Genomic DNA, 16,972 nt, shown 5'->3' with positions numbered 1-16,972 from the left:
TCTTTTTTATGGTTTTAAAATAAAATTAGTGAACTTTGTTTGGGCTATGCCCCGGTTGAATATAAAATATAAAAAAAAAATAATAAAAAAAATAGAGAAAAGTCGAACGAGACTGGTTGGTGGCCGCTGTCCGTCGGTCTCGCTTGGAATCTGGGTTCAATGAAATCATCCTTGCCAAGTTAAAACTCCCTTCTTGATTCACCGTTATCATCAACAGCTTCAATTTAATTCCAACTGGATTAATCAATAACTGTATCGTACTGTCATCCCAGTATTCTTCCAGAATCGAGCTTCTTTGAATTTCCTAATCAATACGAGGTTAGATCCTTTTTCGTTGACCCCTTTCTCCACTTTCTAGGGTTTTCGATTCGTCTACATCCTTATTTCGCATTTCCATATTCTCTACCTTCCTCGTCGTACCCTAAAAGCTAAATGCCCACATCGGTAATTCAGTTTTAGTGTGGATGAAAATTGCTTCATTGATCGTCAATAGCATTTTGCCTTAGTATTTGCATATATGATATATAAATGGCGGATGCTGGAAATGAGGATGCTGATGCAATCCTTAGCGACGTGGAGGAGGCTGATGACTCAGGTCCCATCATGATCAAGAATCCACTACCAGAAGAGGGCTCCGGCGACAAAATCACGGAGCTTCTCGCCGAGCTCGATCGTGAGCGCCAAGCCCGCCAGTTGGCGGAAAACTCGAAATCTGAATTGCAAGTTTCATTCAATCGGTTGAAGGCACTTGCTCACGAGGCGATTAAGAAGCGGGACGAATTTGGGAGGCTGAGGGATGATGCTTTGCTAGAGAAAGAAGAGGCTTTAAAATCACACGATAAGGTTTTGGCCGAATTAATTGAGACGAATAAAGCCAAGGATGAGTTATTAAGACAGAGGAACGAGATTTCCAAGCAGTTCGATGAGGTGGTGAAGGAGAGAGACGACCTCCGATTAGAAATTGGAAATTCCACCCATATGTTTGTGACGGGGATTGAAAAGATATCTGCCAAGGTAAGCAATTTTAGAAATTTTGCAGCCAATGAACTACCCAAATCACACAAATACTCGGGTCTGGCAGCCGTGGCATATGGGGTAATCAAGAGAGCCAATGAGATTGTTGAAGAACTTGTTAAACAGGTAGATGCAACAGCTAAATCTAGGAATGAGACTAGAGAGCAGATGGAACACAGGAATTATGAGATCGCCATTGAAGTTTCTCAGCTGGAAGCGACAATTAGTGAGTTGAGGGAAGAGGTGGCGAAGAAAAATTCTGTTGTGGAGAATTTGGAGAGAACTCTTGAAGGAAAGGACAAAAAAATGAATCAGGTGAAACAAGAGATGTCAGAGAAACTAAGCAGGGAACTGAATGAAGTTTTGGAGTTGAGACAGTTAGTGAGCGAGTGTGATGAAAAGTTTAGTAAGTTATTATTGAAGATGGAATCACAGAGGCCTTTACTAATTGATCAGTTGAGTTTTGTGTCAAAAATCCATAACCAGATTTACAATGTTATGAAGATAATTGATGCAGATAATTCGGAAATGTCAGAATCCTTATTTGTACCTCAAGAAACAGACATTGACGAGAATATACGTGCCTCTTTAGCAGGAATGGAATCTATTTATGAGTTGAGTAAGATTGTTGTTGAGAAAACCAGGGATTTAGTTGAGGTGAAGAATTGTGAAATACGGACTTTGAATGACACAGTGACTCGATTAGTTAGGGAGAAAGATCAAATTGTTTCCTTACTTAGGAGTGCTTTATCAAAGAGGTTGGCCTCTGATACGTCTTCCACAAAAAATGAATTGTTTCAAGCTGCAGAAAAAGGCTTTATGGAGGCTGGGTTAGATTTCAAATTTAGCAAGCTTCTAGGAGATGAAAAGGATGCAGCTTCAAATGATAAGTTGGGCATAACAGAAAAGGAGGAGGATGAAATATACTCTTTGGTAAGTACTTCAAAAAAAGTTCCTTTCTAATCCTAAAATTCATTATTTATTTTGAGGGAATTATTTATTATTTATGCTTCTATTGGGTACAGGCCAGTGCTTTGGAGAATGTTGTTAAGGGATCGCAGATTGAGATCATTGAGCTGCAGCATACTGTGGATGAATTAAGGTACTTAGGATCAGAGTCAAATACATATATGTTTGCCATGTATCTAATTTGAAGTTTGTTGTAATGAAGGGAATCTTGCCCTCATTATTCACTGAAGAATATTTATCATTTTAGTTTCTAGTTTTGTTGACCTGGTAATTTTATTTGCTTTGCATATTTGTTTAACTGCATTAAGGGCAGAGTTGAGTTTACTTAAGCAGCACGTAGAAGCTCAAGCCAAAGAGCTTATCCATAGAATGCATCGGATAGAGGAACTTGAAGACAAGGAGAGAGTGGCTAATGAAAGTGTAAGCTTATAGTTTCTTAGATGTTAATTTTCTCCAGGTTCTCTAACTGTGGTTGTTTTGATATATATGTATATATATCTGTTTATTTTGAATTGTAGTTTATGCTGTATAGTCTCACATGTTGATTGTCTGATAGTAAGATTCATGTTATTTAATTGTAAATATGACAGTGTTATGTATTAAACTAGCCGTTAGGTTAGTTAGGATATTATTTGGCATAATATAGCCTATAAATACCTCTTGCTTATTGTATTCCCAGGATCCTAAGTCATCAATACTAATGCGTACTGTTCAATGATACACTTGTCTCCCTATTTCTCTCAATCTCTCTAGTTCCGTCATTCTTCCTGTTCTTCTCTTATCTATTCTTCTCTCTCTTTCCATCTCTTCCTATCTTTGTATCTCCGTCAGAATTACAGAGGTATGACAATTCGATTGTAAATACTCCTCACTCAGTATAAGTTTGGCCTGTTTATCATGTAGGTTGAGGGTTTAATGATGGACATTGCAGCTGCGGAAGAAGAAATTAATAGATGGAAATTAGCCGCCGAGCAAGAAGCCGCTGCAGGCGGGGCTGTAGAACAAGAATTTGTTGCTCAGGTAAACTCCTTTTGACAGCAATATTTTGACGGGCTTAATAAGTTTTGTAAGCAAGGCTGAAAGAGGCTTTATTTTAGCCTTACGTTTGCGTATTCCTTGATTTAAATATTCTCAAATATTTTATGGCATTCAAAAGCTATGGATAACCAAACATATGTTGTAGTTGGTAGGGGTGACCTTTTTTTGCCCATTGTAGAGTGCATCCTGACATCAATTTTAATCAATCAAAGCCGGATGACTTTTCCTTTTAAAGAATGGCAATATGGGCTTCTTGAATTAGTTTATTAGTGGAACCAAAGCAGGCTGATAATTTGCACAGAGTCTTTAAAGACCCACGTCATATACTTTCATTACCCCTGTTCATTGAATATTGATATTTATAATTGCTGAATCTGCAGCTGTCAGCACTTAAGCAGGAAGTTGAAGATGCAAAGCAGTCTATGTTGGAATCAGAGAATAAACTCAAGTTCAAAGAAGAGACCACAGCTGCTGCCATGGCAGCTAGAGATGCAGCTGAGAAATCTCTGAGGTTGGCAGACTTGAGGGCGTCTAGGCTGAGGGACAGAGTGGAGGAGCTTACTCATCAGCTTGAAGAGCTTGAGAACAGGGAAGACTCACTGGGCCGAAATAGGTCTAGATATGTATGTTGGCCATGGCAGTGGCTTGGGCTGGACTTCGTTGGATTTCAACGGCCCGATACACAAGAACAGAATTCTAACGAAATGGAGCTTTCCGAACCTCTTTTATAATAGTACCTTGTAATTTTGTTTGTATCTATTTTTTATTTCTTCATTTTTGTATGTCCTCAATTTGTAACGTTATAGCATCAATGAACAGTGATCTATTAATGCGCAGCAGCGTTGGTGTTGATAGGAAAGCTCTACGTGACCCTTAATGGCACTTGATAACATTATTGTTGTTATAATTTTTCCCCCACGAAATGGCAAGCAACCGCTTGACGTCTCAGGTACACAAAAGTCAAAGACAAAACGTAAACTTAAGGCATAGTTGTCCTATCATCCCAGAGAAGTGGGGCACAGCTAGGTGGAATTGTCGGGCGTAATCTCAGTCCTTGAACACTTTCGCGAGCTGCACGAGCTAAAAAATGAGCACATGAGCACATTGGGTCGCCTGTCTTAGAGAATGTGAAACCTGAATCTCCCAATGACTATACAGCATTTCCCTTATCATGAAAATATCCTCCCTCAGTGGGTGATCATCTGGAGTATCCCTCATAAACAGGTTAATAGCATCTAGTGAAAGATGATTTGTTTTGTCCCTCATTAACAGGTTAATAACATCTATTGTTATAATTTTTTGATAACTAACCGATGTTATTTTATAATACTGAAAGATGTTGAGATGGTTTGCTTTAAAAAAAATTAATCTTTTAATCCTTCAATTTTTAACTCACTTGTAACTTAATCCTTCAATTATGACTCACTGCGATTCAGTCCCTCAATTATAACTCACTGCGACTCAATTCCTCAACTTTTGATTTACCTATAACTTAGTCCTTATTTTTTAATTTTTTGTAAAAAAAAATTATTATCAAATAAGAGGGATAAAAAAAATGCTCATATATTACTTTAAAATACTCTCTTCTTATTCATTGATGTGAGATATAAGCTAATATAAAAAAAAATTAACAAAAGTTAAGAGACTAATTTGTAAGTGATTCAAAAGTTGAGGGATTGAGTTATAGGCGAGTCATAGTTGAGAGATTGAGTTACAAATAACTTAAAAGTTGGATGACTAAAAGATTAATTTTTCCTCCGTTTTTCTAAGATGGTGCTTAATCCTTGCTTTAGGATTGTATCTGACCAGTTGTTTGTGGAGGATAATATCACATATTCTATGCTGATCCAACTACCAAGCGAGTCACATTCAGTTCTGGATTGAAATAATGAAAATGCTAGTGGCATCTTGGTCTTGCGTCTTGCCACAATGACACATCCTTTTTAGTTGTCCCCGCTACCTACTGAGCTTGTGAAAAATATATTAATATATATTGAAAAAACTTGTGAAAAACTTAGAAAGCATGCACACATAACAACACTGCCTGTAGGGACAATGCAGTTTTTTTCCCCTTGTGGATTGAGCCCGAAGAAAATTAGATATCTAGGATACCATGCATGGTTGATTGGCAACATTTTCATTCCACTATGTATAACAAATAATGCCAACTCTCCCATGCGATACACGGAAAGCATTAAATTCAAAACAAAAATTATCATGAAAAGATTAGATTAAAACTGATTACAAAAAATAAAAAAAAGGAAAATAGATCAAATTCTACAATATATCATGCGACCTAATGAACAATCAAGATAATAAGATACAAAGAAGAAAAAAATGCATGCCCACCAATGATGTAGAACAAGGGATTCACAATCAAACATCTAAACTAACACGGAGGTAATTCCCATAAAAAAAAGAAAGGCTCTGGAATAAATGTACAACAACAATTAATGCATAAAAACATTGCATGGAAAATTACTCAACTACTATCACCATTTATAGTATGCAAATTTTGAAAAACGTCCCTATAGACAACGTTGGTTGTTTTTTATGCATGATTACCAATTTAAGGGTACACATGGGTTGAGTCGGGCTCCACCTTAACTTGATGCCCAGCCTAATGTGCATATTCGGATATCAGGCGGCTTGAAAGTTCATGCTAAATTTTGGCCAAATGCTAGAAAAATATTTTTTAAAAAAAAATTAAAATATGAAAATAATTTTATTAATCAACAAAAAATATAATTATAACTATTTAAAATGAATTTTTTATAAAACAAATGTTAGAATTTAAATTAATAATTTTTTAAATTGTATATAATTAACAATTGTTCATATTTTTTATGATATAAAATAAAAAAATCAATTTTAAATATTTAAAAAGATTAGAAAAGTTCAAATCACAAAAAAAAATATAGACAATGAACATAAAAATGATATAATACATAAAAAAAATATTAAGTAAAATAACATTATAAAATAATTAAGTTTTAAAAATTGAAAAAATAAAAAAATAAAATTATTTTCAGGCCAGGCTGGGATTGACCCTAGCTTGGTGCCCAGATTGAAATCAGGCTTGATCAGCTTAACTAGGTCGGGCAAGACCAGGCTACCTATGTAAACTCTAGGTTAGATAAGTAAGGTTTGCCTTACTAATCCTCCGCAAACTTCGAGCATTGATGTAATTAATAAATTTGACAATTATACAAATAAGGATCCCAAGTTTTTATAATGTAATACTCCTATAAACTATCAAACATTCACAAATCAGAGATTAAAATGCGTGCAAAAGTATAGGATTCCAAAACAGATAAAAACATTTGCAAAAGAAATAAGGAATTCCTTTACTGCCTAAAATAGCACATGCATCGTGGCTTAACATTCTTGCACTATGGCATTTGACAGTAAATTTTGCTATCATATGACAACACTCGGGATGAACTTTTAACATGTTTCAATTCTCTGCCCGATATTCGATTAAAGCAATCTAGGTGTCTATAAAGAGCTTTTTTCTAGCTCTACCTAATAGCACAAGTTTCATAATCAAATTATATTTCTAGCAAAAGTTGGACATCCTTATCAATTATCACTTTATTTTCATAAGCTCACAACTAGAGTGCCCAAACTCCAACACTTGAGTCAAAAGCCTACATCAACTCTTAGACCACACTCAATGGACCATTTTGGACTTGTGCAACATACCACAGTCAATTAGTTACACATATTATACAAATTCACCACTCAACCCCAAAAAAGGGAGATGGCTTGCATAAAATCATTAATATGCATCCAAAAAGAACTCAATTACACTTTACCTTACTTGCACTAGTATTTCAGCTTTATTTAAACTTTACAACCATATATCACTATATTAGGGCACCAAATACACAAAATACTTTCGGTTATAATACAAGTAGACGAAATAATGAGATAAAATTCTAGTTAGCAAACTGACAATGTTTAATATACATAAACAAAATAGAGAGGTCTATAAGTAGGATTTACTCCGAATCCTATGCCACTAATCATTTTTTTCAGTCTCAATCCAATGAGCTAGGCCTTAAAATATTTAATAATGAGGGATGAATACAATTACTTAATAAAGAAGGTCAATCTAGCCTACACATGGCATATTAATTAATTAATTGTAAATGCAAACGGTAATAAATTCACATATCGCATACGCATGTATCAAATATAGCCTCAACCATAACAATAACAACTATATGATCAGGCATGCAATACATATCACTGGATATATCACAAGTATACACATCTCAAGATTGTAAAAATAATAACCATGTGCCTTTAAAACATGTTGGACCATAATAATAACAATCATGTGATCGAAACTATAAATACATATCAATACTAGTCTTATATCCTCCTGTTATCTTCGACATAAAATCAATGGCTATCATTGGCTACGTTCACAACTCGAACTAATCCAACTTGTGAGGAGCTACCAAATTAGGGTTAACTCACTCACTTGTGTACCACAATTTCTCCCAATACTAACAAGTATAGGGTACCCCTAATATAGCCTCTTCATGAATCGGTGAAAACTAGTTAAGTTTAAGTCCCTTAAAGAACAAGTGGAATAATCTCGAATCAATCATAAGACAATAGCTATCTCCCAATTCTAACGGTCGGTGCTAAGGCAAACTTTTAATTCTAAAAGGTGAGTTACCAATACCATGTGAATTTACCAATCTACTTCTCTTTCTAGATAAAACTTCCACCAATAATCATACTATATAATAATAAGTTGTATGCCATGCAACACCTATTAACCATATGATAACACGTTCCTATAATTCTCTTTCTCTACTATACTCCACACACCAATATTATATAATAACACATTTTCAATCATCATCGTTTATCACACATGTATAAATATACCTTTTTGCTTTTAACAATTTAACATAACTTCAAACAGTGCCAAAATTGCACCAATTGTTTTTCAAAACACCATACAAGTTTTAAATAATTAAATTCAATAGTAATTAATTAATAAACAACTATACAAACTAGATTTTTCATTGGTTATTTCAAACATTTGAGAGGTCAAAGATTTTCCCTCAAGACACAACTCCCAAAGCTTTCCAAATAGTGTAAATGGTGCTAAAAATTAGATAATCTACAACTAAACATAAGGGCATTTCATTAATTTCCTTCTTGAATAATTTCCAACATTAACCCACCCCTTCAACTCATACAATAGCAAAATCTTCACTTTATATCATACCCATTAAGTTTGCTAAGTTCCAACAATTCACATTGTAATTGATAAACTATTGAACCACCATTAATGGCCATTTAATACTCCCAACTCCCTTAATAAATACTGATTCTCGCTATTAATGGCCCTCAACAATCAACAACTCATAAAACCATAGATGTAGGGTTTGAACACTCTAAACTACTTTTATTATATCCATTTTAATTAACGGGTTTGGACCCATAGCTTATAAGGATCAAAAATTACTCCCCCAACTTAAACCCTAACTTTAACCTTAATGAAAATGGAAGGAAAGGGAAGAGGAAGGCTTAATGGGTATTAGGAAGTTTCAAAATATCCCAATGATCCCCAAATTCATGCCTTAGGAAAGGTAGTAGCGTGCTCTTATTTTTTTCCTTTCCCTTCTCTCTAATTTTTCAAATAAAGCACGATTGATTTAAACAAAAATTTGGTTGTGCACTGCAACACACACAGTCTACACCACAGCACATGACACAGAGAAGCCCACCCTTCATTGGTTGCCTTTATGAGTTGTAACGGATGTTTCTCATACCACGGCATGTGGTACAGAAGACTCTTCTTTAATTCTTCTACACCTTTTAATGTATTGATAGCTTGACTTTGCTTCGGACTAGAATTTAGGGCTAAAATTACAATTAAACACACTTATTAGACCTCTCTGGCCACACACTACATTAATTTATTTAATTATTAATTCAATTGTGCATCGCAGCACATACAGTTCAGACCATAGCGTATGGCACAGAGAGGTCCACCCTTTATTGGTTGCCTTTATGAGCCGCAATGAATGTTTCTCACGCCATGGCATATGATATAGAAGACTCTTCTTCAATTCTTCTACACCTTTTGATGTCCTGATGGCCTGACTTCGCTTCAAACTTGAATTTAGGGCTAAAATTACAATTAAACACATTTATTAAATTTTTCTGGTCACGCACCACATTAATTCATTTAATTATTCTCCCTTACTTAACTAAATGTTGATTAATTTTTCAAGATGTTATAACCTGCACATCCCTAATTACCATCACCATGCAACAATATCTTCAAACCATCCATACTTCATACCCTAGATAGAGCAACATACAATTAATCATGGAAAAAAAGGCTTTGATAAATATACTCCAATGTGATGCAAAGATTGATCTTGACTCTTATTAATTATCAGTACAAATGATATAGTGGTTGGAGATTGTTTTTTTTCTATACAAAAAGGCCACCTTCTTTCAGAGTGATTCATATCATTAATTATCATTACAAATGATAGAGTGGTTGGAGATTGTTTTTTTCATGCAAAAAGGCCACCTTGTTTTAGAATGATTCATATCCATATGAGAACCTTGTGATTAGACATTAATCCATTCACTGTGACAACTTCAATCATAAATTTATCAAAATAAGTTAAAAGAAGTCTTGTGCCATTACAATGACATAGAGATTGATCAATATTCCTTAAAAGCATTATCGATGTCCAACTTTTAAACATAGCTTATGCGGAGCCAATCCAGAGTTATTGATAGTGTTCAAGAACTCAGTTGTATACAAATCATCAAATGAGTTACTATCTTCGGTAGATTTGAAACAGGATCATAACTAAAATACTCAAAAAAATCACCTAGCAACATAAAACACATATAATCATTCAACAGATTCACACTTTTAATTGTTCATAAAGGAATTGCTCTACAATTGAAGTAATTATAATTAGACAACTTATCCAACATGTCTAGGTATGTTGAAGAGATGATTGCATTGATAGAGTCCCTATAACCAACTATCAATGATTCATGGGGGATCTTAATATCTACTATTCTATCATGTGGCAATCCTAACTTACATCAACTACATCCAACAACAATTTAGAAAACCTATCTATCTTATCATAATCATACTTTGATGAAGCATATAACAACCTCATATTCCTTATTAGATTGAAATAATGTAATGAATGCATGAAGAACTGATGCAAGCATTAACAATAGTAGCCCTTATACCTTCAGGAATTACAGGAAGGATTTGACAAAAATCACCACAAACTATAATGCACTTACCATAAAAAATTTGATCATAACGTATTATATCCCTCAATAAATGATCTAAAGCCTTAATACAATATTATTAAACTATTGGATCTTCATCTCATGTGATTTATTTTGTTTATTGAATGAGTTTTGGTAATGGAAAATTCTGCTTGATTGAACAAACAGAAGTTTCAATAATCTGGATTGGAATTTCAAACCTTGAATGATTAGTTCTCCCAAAAGGTAAAAGTGTTGCAGCAATGTCACTTAATGTAATGGTCAAAACAATGTCTCCTTGGGCTCGAAGGGAAGATATCAATGCATTCCACAAACAAGTCTTTCTTGTTTCCACTATACCCATGTATAAAGAAAAAAACACTACTTCAATGAAGTCAAATAATTTGTCCCAGTGTCAAAAATGCCTTTTTGCTCATAATTTAATGAGCTAATTAATTTGATTGACTTTGCTTGTAATGCAACATGGTCATGAGTTAATTCTTGCATAATGACATGCTTTGTGATGTCAACTGCAATATCTGCTTGAGGGAAAGGTATAAGAGGAAAGTTAGGCAAATTCTTTCTCGCAATAATGATTCAATCTCTCTATGTACAACTTATTCATTGTCAAAACTAGATATCTTAAGGTCTATAACAAAAAATACACAATTAAACACGTGTTCAAATCCACCAAAAGAATATTCAAGAAAAAAGTCACCTAACATAACTTACAAATTTCAAATCAGCTTGTGATGTGTGCACCAAATCTTCATAAATAATTTTTGAACATTCCTTCCAAACTACATTAGGACGGCTAAGGCAAACATAATAACATGCTAACAAACATCTTCCTCAACAAAATTTCAGATGACCAAACAACAACCTCTGTTACAACTCATGTTATAAGATGACCCAATAACATGTTATATCTATCTATTTAATAAGCTTACGGATATTTTTTATATTTATTTTTTTAACTACACCTTTATTTCATTTATTGTTCTTTTTGAAAAAAATCACACATTGAAATTCTAATTACTATTATCAAGGCTCTTGTATAGAGTATTTAATGAGGGTATAAATAAAAAGATGTAAACATTTTTAATAATTTAAGATTAAGATTTCAGCTAATATTGTTCGTAAATCATAAATTAGTTAACTATAATTTATATTGTAATTCAGAGGCAGTAATTTTTTTATAATATATTAATGGATACATAAATAAATTAAACCCTAAACTAGCAACACCATAAGTACTAAACTCATATATTGTGTAAATTTGTTCTCAATTTTTTGTAAACGATGCAATTTGGTTCTTGTTGCTAACAAAAATATGTTAATTGACAAAAAAATAGAAAATGACTTCAAAAATTACAAAATAAAGTCCAAAGAATTACAATAAAGTATTTAAAAATATAAATAATGATCCAAAAAATTAGAGAAATTTTTTTTGATCATTTTCTATAATTTTCAAGATCTTTTCTGCCATTTTTTATTAAATAATATTTAAAATTAATTTTTATTAATGATAAAATTAAATTATATGGTTTTTAAAATTTGAGTAAATAATTCCTAATGAATTTAAACCTTAGGAATAGATTTGCTCATTTACTTTATGTCGATTAATTCTTGCATCCCTAGCCCCAGCGAGGCTTACAGGCGCCAGGCGTGATGTGTGTATGCACTCTGCAGAAATAAACGAACGGTCTGGATTGACAATCGACAGAAAAACGAAGGGCTGGAGAGTCAGCAATGATGATGGTGTACGCTTGAGCCGGATTCTCCATCTCTGGACTAGTTGAATTCGATCCTTCATTAACATACGAAACGATCGATCAACTGACTGAGATTAGGGTTGCTTATCGAATGGAGATGGACTACGTGACGGAGTTTCCGCACTCTCATGTGGATCGGCGTCCCAGGAAAAGGCCTAAATTAGCTTGGGAATTTCCTCAAACCCACTCCAAGGTAAAAAAAAAAAAAAAACAAAGAAAAGAAAAGAAAAAGGGCAGAAAGAAACAAAAAAAGCTCTCTCTATTTTGTTATCTAGTCTAGTATTATCTAATATAGCTTCCTTAGATGTTTCTTGGTCTTACCTTTCCAAGAGAAAGCCTTCGGCAAGTTTTTTTTTTTTTTTTAAATCCTTATGGATCTGTTCCTTTTAATGAATATTCTGTATGCAAAGAAAGGAACTTTCTATATTTCTCACTGTATTTCAGTAGGAATTTGGAAAACGGAGGAACTTTAAATCCATCTTGTTGTGATAGAAAGGAACAAAGAACAAATAAGTTCTAGCTCATGTAATAAAGATACCAATTGTGGTTTCAAAAACTCCACATGTTCTATTTATTTTAGGAAAACTTAATTTGGGGTGCGCGAATCGTTAATTTCGAAGCCTTTTTATTTGTCATTTTGTAGTTAAAAAAAATGGAAGGAAGATATTCCATGTTAGTTATGTTATTAGATTTATTCTGACTTATTATCATAAATCTGCGTTGGAGTACTAACGGTTTGACCAGTTAGATTTTGTGTTGGGATAAATTTAAGTGATATATGATATGGATTGAATTTTTGATGCAGTTTCTCTGAGCCCATATTGGTTACATTAGGTGAAAAGGATTTGCCGATTTGAAAATGTCCAAAATGACGCTTAGTAAATTATTAAGCTTTAAAATTTATCGTACATTCAACATTCGATAGAGGTACAATTTATGAAAATGCTGACCTGCTGTATCTCATTAGATAAATAATTTCTTGGCCGGTATGTGAATACTTTACCATCCTGGATGCCTGCCAAAAACAGCAACAGGATGTGGGAATACATTTTTATTTATAAAATTGAGCTTTTACTAGTACAATCTATATAGTTAACCCCACCTGAGATAAGGCTTCTTGTTATTGAGCTTTCACTATGTTTTCTCAATTATCTATGTTTCAAAATTACAATTCATTTTGAATAAAAAAATTGTGGCTTATTGCATACGTTCTTTTGTTTCTATACTATTCTGCAGAAAGATGTTGATTTAAATGATGTAAACATGTATCAAATCTTCAAATTGCTGGAAGTCAAATAGTTTAAGGGGGAAATAAGTATTGAATTGCCGTTTATGTAGTGAAGTATGAGTAAGTGGCTGTCTGTAGGCTTATTCAGGGATGTGTTATGGACAAGAGGTTGTGAATATGACAAGCTTTGGAGCAACAAGGATACTCCCTGACCATGCTGGCCTGTTTGTGAAGGGGTTGGCTGAAAAGGGTTCTCCCCCATGGCGAGATGATGACAAAGATGGACATTACATGTTCGCACTTGGTGACAATTTAACACCTCGATGTAAACACATCTAACCACCATTGAAGGGCCTTCCTCAACTTTCTCTAGTTATTGGACTTGCTTATGTTGTTTACTGAATATTCTAATTGCCACACAAAGACACAACGTGACATACTTTACTAATTCTATGTTGGGCTGGTGCATTTACTATCTGGTAGCATCTTTTCAACACCTACTCCCTGCTTTTAACATTTTCTTATAATTGTATTGGAAATTAATTGTCACTTACAGTATATTTCTTATATATTATTTCATTTGGTTGCATGATTATTCAATCTTATATGGATCCAATCGCCGGTTCAAAATATTTATATCTTCGATATGATTAAATTTTCCATGTGAGTTAATATAACTTAAAAAGCTCATAACGCCTGTCTGAGTAGTAAGTTGTTTGAGATTTATTTCCATATGGATAATATGATCAATTGACATCTTTGTAAGCCTTGACATATTTACACCATTCAATATCATGCTATACAATGTAACTCTTCATCAATCCAACAACTGAATTTTAAGTAATTATCGCATTGGTCCTGGATGCCCAATGGGGAATAATATGTGATAATCGCTGACATTTTCTTATGTTTTATGGCATACCATACATGAATCTAAAAGAAAATTGATAGAGTATGAAATTGTTATTGATTAATGTGAAATTCTATCAGCATGATACTTGTAATTGGATTTATGAGGAATTTATCTAAAAATTCATTTGACGATGTTAGATTGCATTGGTTTTGATGGCTTCATTTGTATAGCTTAATGACCATGTGATCCTCATTTTTGAGTTATTTTCTTTCCTTGCAGATAAGATCCTCCGAAAAATTGGTGAAGGTGGTTGTTATCATTGTCGTGTTTACATATTTTGTTCTTTTATCTTATGGCAAAATTTGTGTTGTAACTTCCCTTACACTAGATGTTCTCTGTTTGCAGGTACTTTTGGTCAGGTTCTGGAATGTTGGGATAGAGAAATGAGGGTGCTGGTGGCAATAAAAGTTGTTCGAAGTATTAAGAAATACCGTGAAGCAGCAATGGTAGAAGTTGATGTGCTTCATTTACTTGGGAAGTATGACAGGAATGGCAGTCGGTAAGCTTATTTTCATTGATACTGTTATCTCTGTCTACTTGGCTACCATCTACGGATTGAAGTTTGTGTTGGCTGTTAAGTCATTTCATCCTTTGCAGCTGTGTTCAAATACAGAACTGGTTTGACTATCGTAACCATATTTGTATTGTGAGTATTCAGTTGACGTACGGTAACATCATTTGCAAACTTAATGAATATATCTGGGGGTTAAGACTTGTCAAATTTAAATGGTCTTGACAGGTATTTGAGATGCTTGGACCAAGCTTATATGATTTTCTACAGAAGAACAATTATCGCCCATTTCCGGTCGATCTTGTCCGTGAGCTAGGCAGACAACTGTTGGAATGTGTAGCATGTGTGTGATTGTTGCTTCCACTGTTTCTATTCTTTCCAAACTTGGTGACAGAAGTCATATAAGTTGCATTCTTCTCTCTTCCTTTGGGAAATTCATTATGGTTTCTGATGTATTTGTTTAGTTGTGTTTTCTTCTAATGTTGAATTCTTTACCCCCAAGAAGACTTTTGTATCTCTTGTCCTAATACTATGATAATAAACCATTCTACTTGTTGTGGAGGGAGAAAGAGATCCCTTCCCAACAGGGGAGTGGGAAGAGTGGGCAGAAGGTGTACAATATTATAATGATTTCATTTGACTATTTCTGAACTTGCAGTTATGCATGATTTAGGTCTGATCCACACCGACTTGAAACCTGAGAACATACTTTTTGTTTCCCCAGAATATGTAAAAGTACCTGACTTCAAGGTATTTTGTGCTTTCATGGTATTTGATTCTTAGATTGTATTTTACTTTTTTTTTTCTGGCTTTGAATATTGGTGCTTGTGCTGCAATTATTAAAATTGTGAAATTTCCATTTCCCACCCTCTCTCCCTTGTTATTTGCAGGTTGCACCCCGGTCACCAAAAGAGGGAACCTTTTATAAGAGGCTGCCAAAGTCAAGCGCTATCAAGGTCATTGATTTTGGCAGCACAGCCTATGAACATCAAGGTCACAACTACATTGTCTCTACTAGGCATTATCGGGCACCTGAGGTTATTCTTGGTACGTTGATATTTCCATTATACACATCCCATTTTTATGATCACAACTACATTGTCTTTCCATAATGTTCAAAATGTAATTTATTTCCTTGTTCAAGGGCTTGGGTGGAGTTTCCCTTGTGACATATGGAGTGTTGGATGCATTTTGGTTGAGTTATGCTCGGTATGTTGATAAACTTGGTAATGAAATTATCTGTGACTGCTCCAAATTATCTTGATGAAGAATGTTATGACCTACAAAATGGTTGCAGGGAGAGGCTTTGTTTCAGACGCATGAGAATTTAGAGCACCTGGCCATGATGGAGAGGGTTTTAGGTCCAATGCCTATGCACGTGTTGAAAAGAGCAGAGTACGTGGCCTTCTGAAGAACTTATTACTTTTTGTTGGTCAATTAATGTTCTGTTTGCCTCCGGGATATTTTCCTAGTAGTTACTAAGGGATTCTGTGTATTGTTATACTGCACAGCCGGCATGCAGAGAAGTTTGTCAGAAGGAGTAGACTGAACTGGCCAGAAGGGGCGGCCTCTCGAGAAAGTATCAAGGCTGTATTGAAGCTACCACGTCTTCCTGTCTGTAAAATGTTTTATTCGCTCAGCTTAATGTCTTCTTTTGTTTGCCTATTTCTGCTCCTATCATCTAATTGTGTTTCATCTTTTCACAGAATCTAGTAATGCAGCATGTGGATCACTCTGCAGGCGATCTAATTGATCTCTTGCAAGGTCTTCTTTGTTTTGACCCCTCCAGTAGATTGACAGCTCATGAGGCGCTCCGGCACCCCTTCTTTACAAAGGAGCATTACCGCAGATTTTGAAATCCAAACCCCACCCCCCTCCCCCACCAAAAAAAAAAAATAGTAGTTTTTTTCCATTTCAGGTGCCATTGCGAGTGGTTGGGTTTCATGTTTGCAAGTGTGTTGTGTTTGGTTATATTTGAGTGATGATGTGTGTTAGTTCTGTGAAAGGTGCTTCATTCGCTCTAATGGCTTGGTGCAAGAGCGAGAGTTTTTCCTCTTATATCAGTCTAGCATTTGTAGATAAAATTCATTGTCTGGGGAATCATCCTCCGCGTCCAATTTTGTACGACCAAAATGTATTGCTTGAGAATTTCATTCCACGGGTCGAGTCTCGTTTTCATGAGGTGGCCTGCTATTTGCTATGCATGATAGGAGGTTTGATTTACATTATTGAATCTA

At 34.5% G+C, this 16,972-nt stretch overlaps 2 protein-coding genes across 7 annotated transcripts; both read left to right on the top strand.

Annotated features, from left to right (window-relative positions):
* Positions 1 to 112: 112 nt before the first annotated feature.
* LOC129320853 (uncharacterized) lies at positions 113 to 3,880 on the top strand. Its single transcript, XM_054966507.1, has 5 exons — positions 113 to 1,947; positions 2,040 to 2,116; positions 2,292 to 2,403; positions 2,887 to 3,003; positions 3,402 to 3,880. Exons 1-5 carry the CDS (start codon positions 529 to 531, stop codon positions 3,750 to 3,752), a joined length of 2,076 nt encoding a protein of 691 aa, XP_054822482.1. The 5' UTR covers positions 113 to 528; the 3' UTR covers positions 3,753 to 3,880.
* An 8,070-nt stretch (positions 3,881 to 11,950) lies between these two features.
* LOC129320026 (serine/threonine-protein kinase AFC1-like) lies at positions 11,951 to 16,963 on the top strand. 6 transcript variants are annotated; one of them, XM_054965154.1, is made up of 12 exons: positions 11,951 to 12,276; positions 13,546 to 13,636; positions 14,444 to 14,470; positions 14,570 to 14,723; positions 14,822 to 14,870; positions 14,964 to 15,078; positions 15,394 to 15,485; positions 15,626 to 15,782; positions 15,880 to 15,944; positions 16,033 to 16,130; positions 16,247 to 16,349; positions 16,442 to 16,963. In XM_054965154.1, exons 1-12 carry the CDS (start codon positions 12,175 to 12,177, stop codon positions 16,589 to 16,591), a joined length of 1,203 nt encoding a protein of 400 aa, XP_054821129.1. In that variant the 5' UTR covers positions 11,951 to 12,174; the 3' UTR covers positions 16,592 to 16,963. The 6 variants fall into 6 exon arrangements, with proteins under 6 accessions (XP_054821129.1, XP_054821131.1, XP_054821128.1 ...); XM_054965156.1 differs by having other exon boundaries at positions 13,460 to 13,636; XM_054965153.1 differs by having other exon boundaries at positions 13,450 to 13,636; positions 15,409 to 15,485.
* The last annotated feature ends 9 nt before the right edge of the window (positions 16,964 to 16,972 follow it).

Source organism: Prosopis cineraria, unplaced genomic scaffold, assembly GCF_029017545.1.
Source record: "Prosopis cineraria cultivar Desert tree isolate PC_DT_omini unplaced genomic scaffold, ASM2901754v1 PC9, whole genome shotgun sequence".
In the NCBI taxonomy this organism is placed as follows: Eukaryota; Viridiplantae; Streptophyta; class Magnoliopsida; order Fabales; family Fabaceae; genus Prosopis; species Prosopis cineraria.
This window is presented reverse-complemented; position numbering and strand designations above follow the sequence as displayed.

What these genes read in the sequence shown, in the direction of transcription:
- LOC129320853 (XM_054966507.1), top strand. Translation starts at nt 529, where the DNA reads ATGGCGGATGCTGGAAATGAGGATGCTGATGCAATCCTTAGCGACGTG. An exon ending in AGAGAGTGGCTAATGAAAGT is followed by an intron (nt 2,404 to 2,886) that starts GTAAGCTTATAG and finishes TTTATCATGTAG; the next exon opens with GTTGAGGGTTTAATGATGGA. An exon ending in AACAAGAATTTGTTGCTCAG is followed by an intron (nt 3,004 to 3,401) that starts GTAAACTCCTTT and finishes CTGAATCTGCAG; the next exon opens with CTGTCAGCACTTAAGCAGGA.
- LOC129320026 (XM_054965152.1), top strand. Translation starts at nt 12,175, where the DNA reads ATGGAGATGGACTACGTGACGGAGTTTCCGCACTCTCATGTGGATCGG. An exon ending in CCTCCGAAAAATTGGTGAAG is followed by an intron (nt 14,471 to 14,569) that starts GTGGTTGTTATC and finishes CTCTGTTTGCAG; the next exon opens with GTACTTTTGGTCAGGTTCTG. An exon ending in TAAAAGTACCTGACTTCAAG is followed by an intron (nt 15,486 to 15,625) that starts GTATTTTGTGCT and finishes TGTTATTTGCAG; the next exon opens with GTTGCACCCCGGTCACCAAA.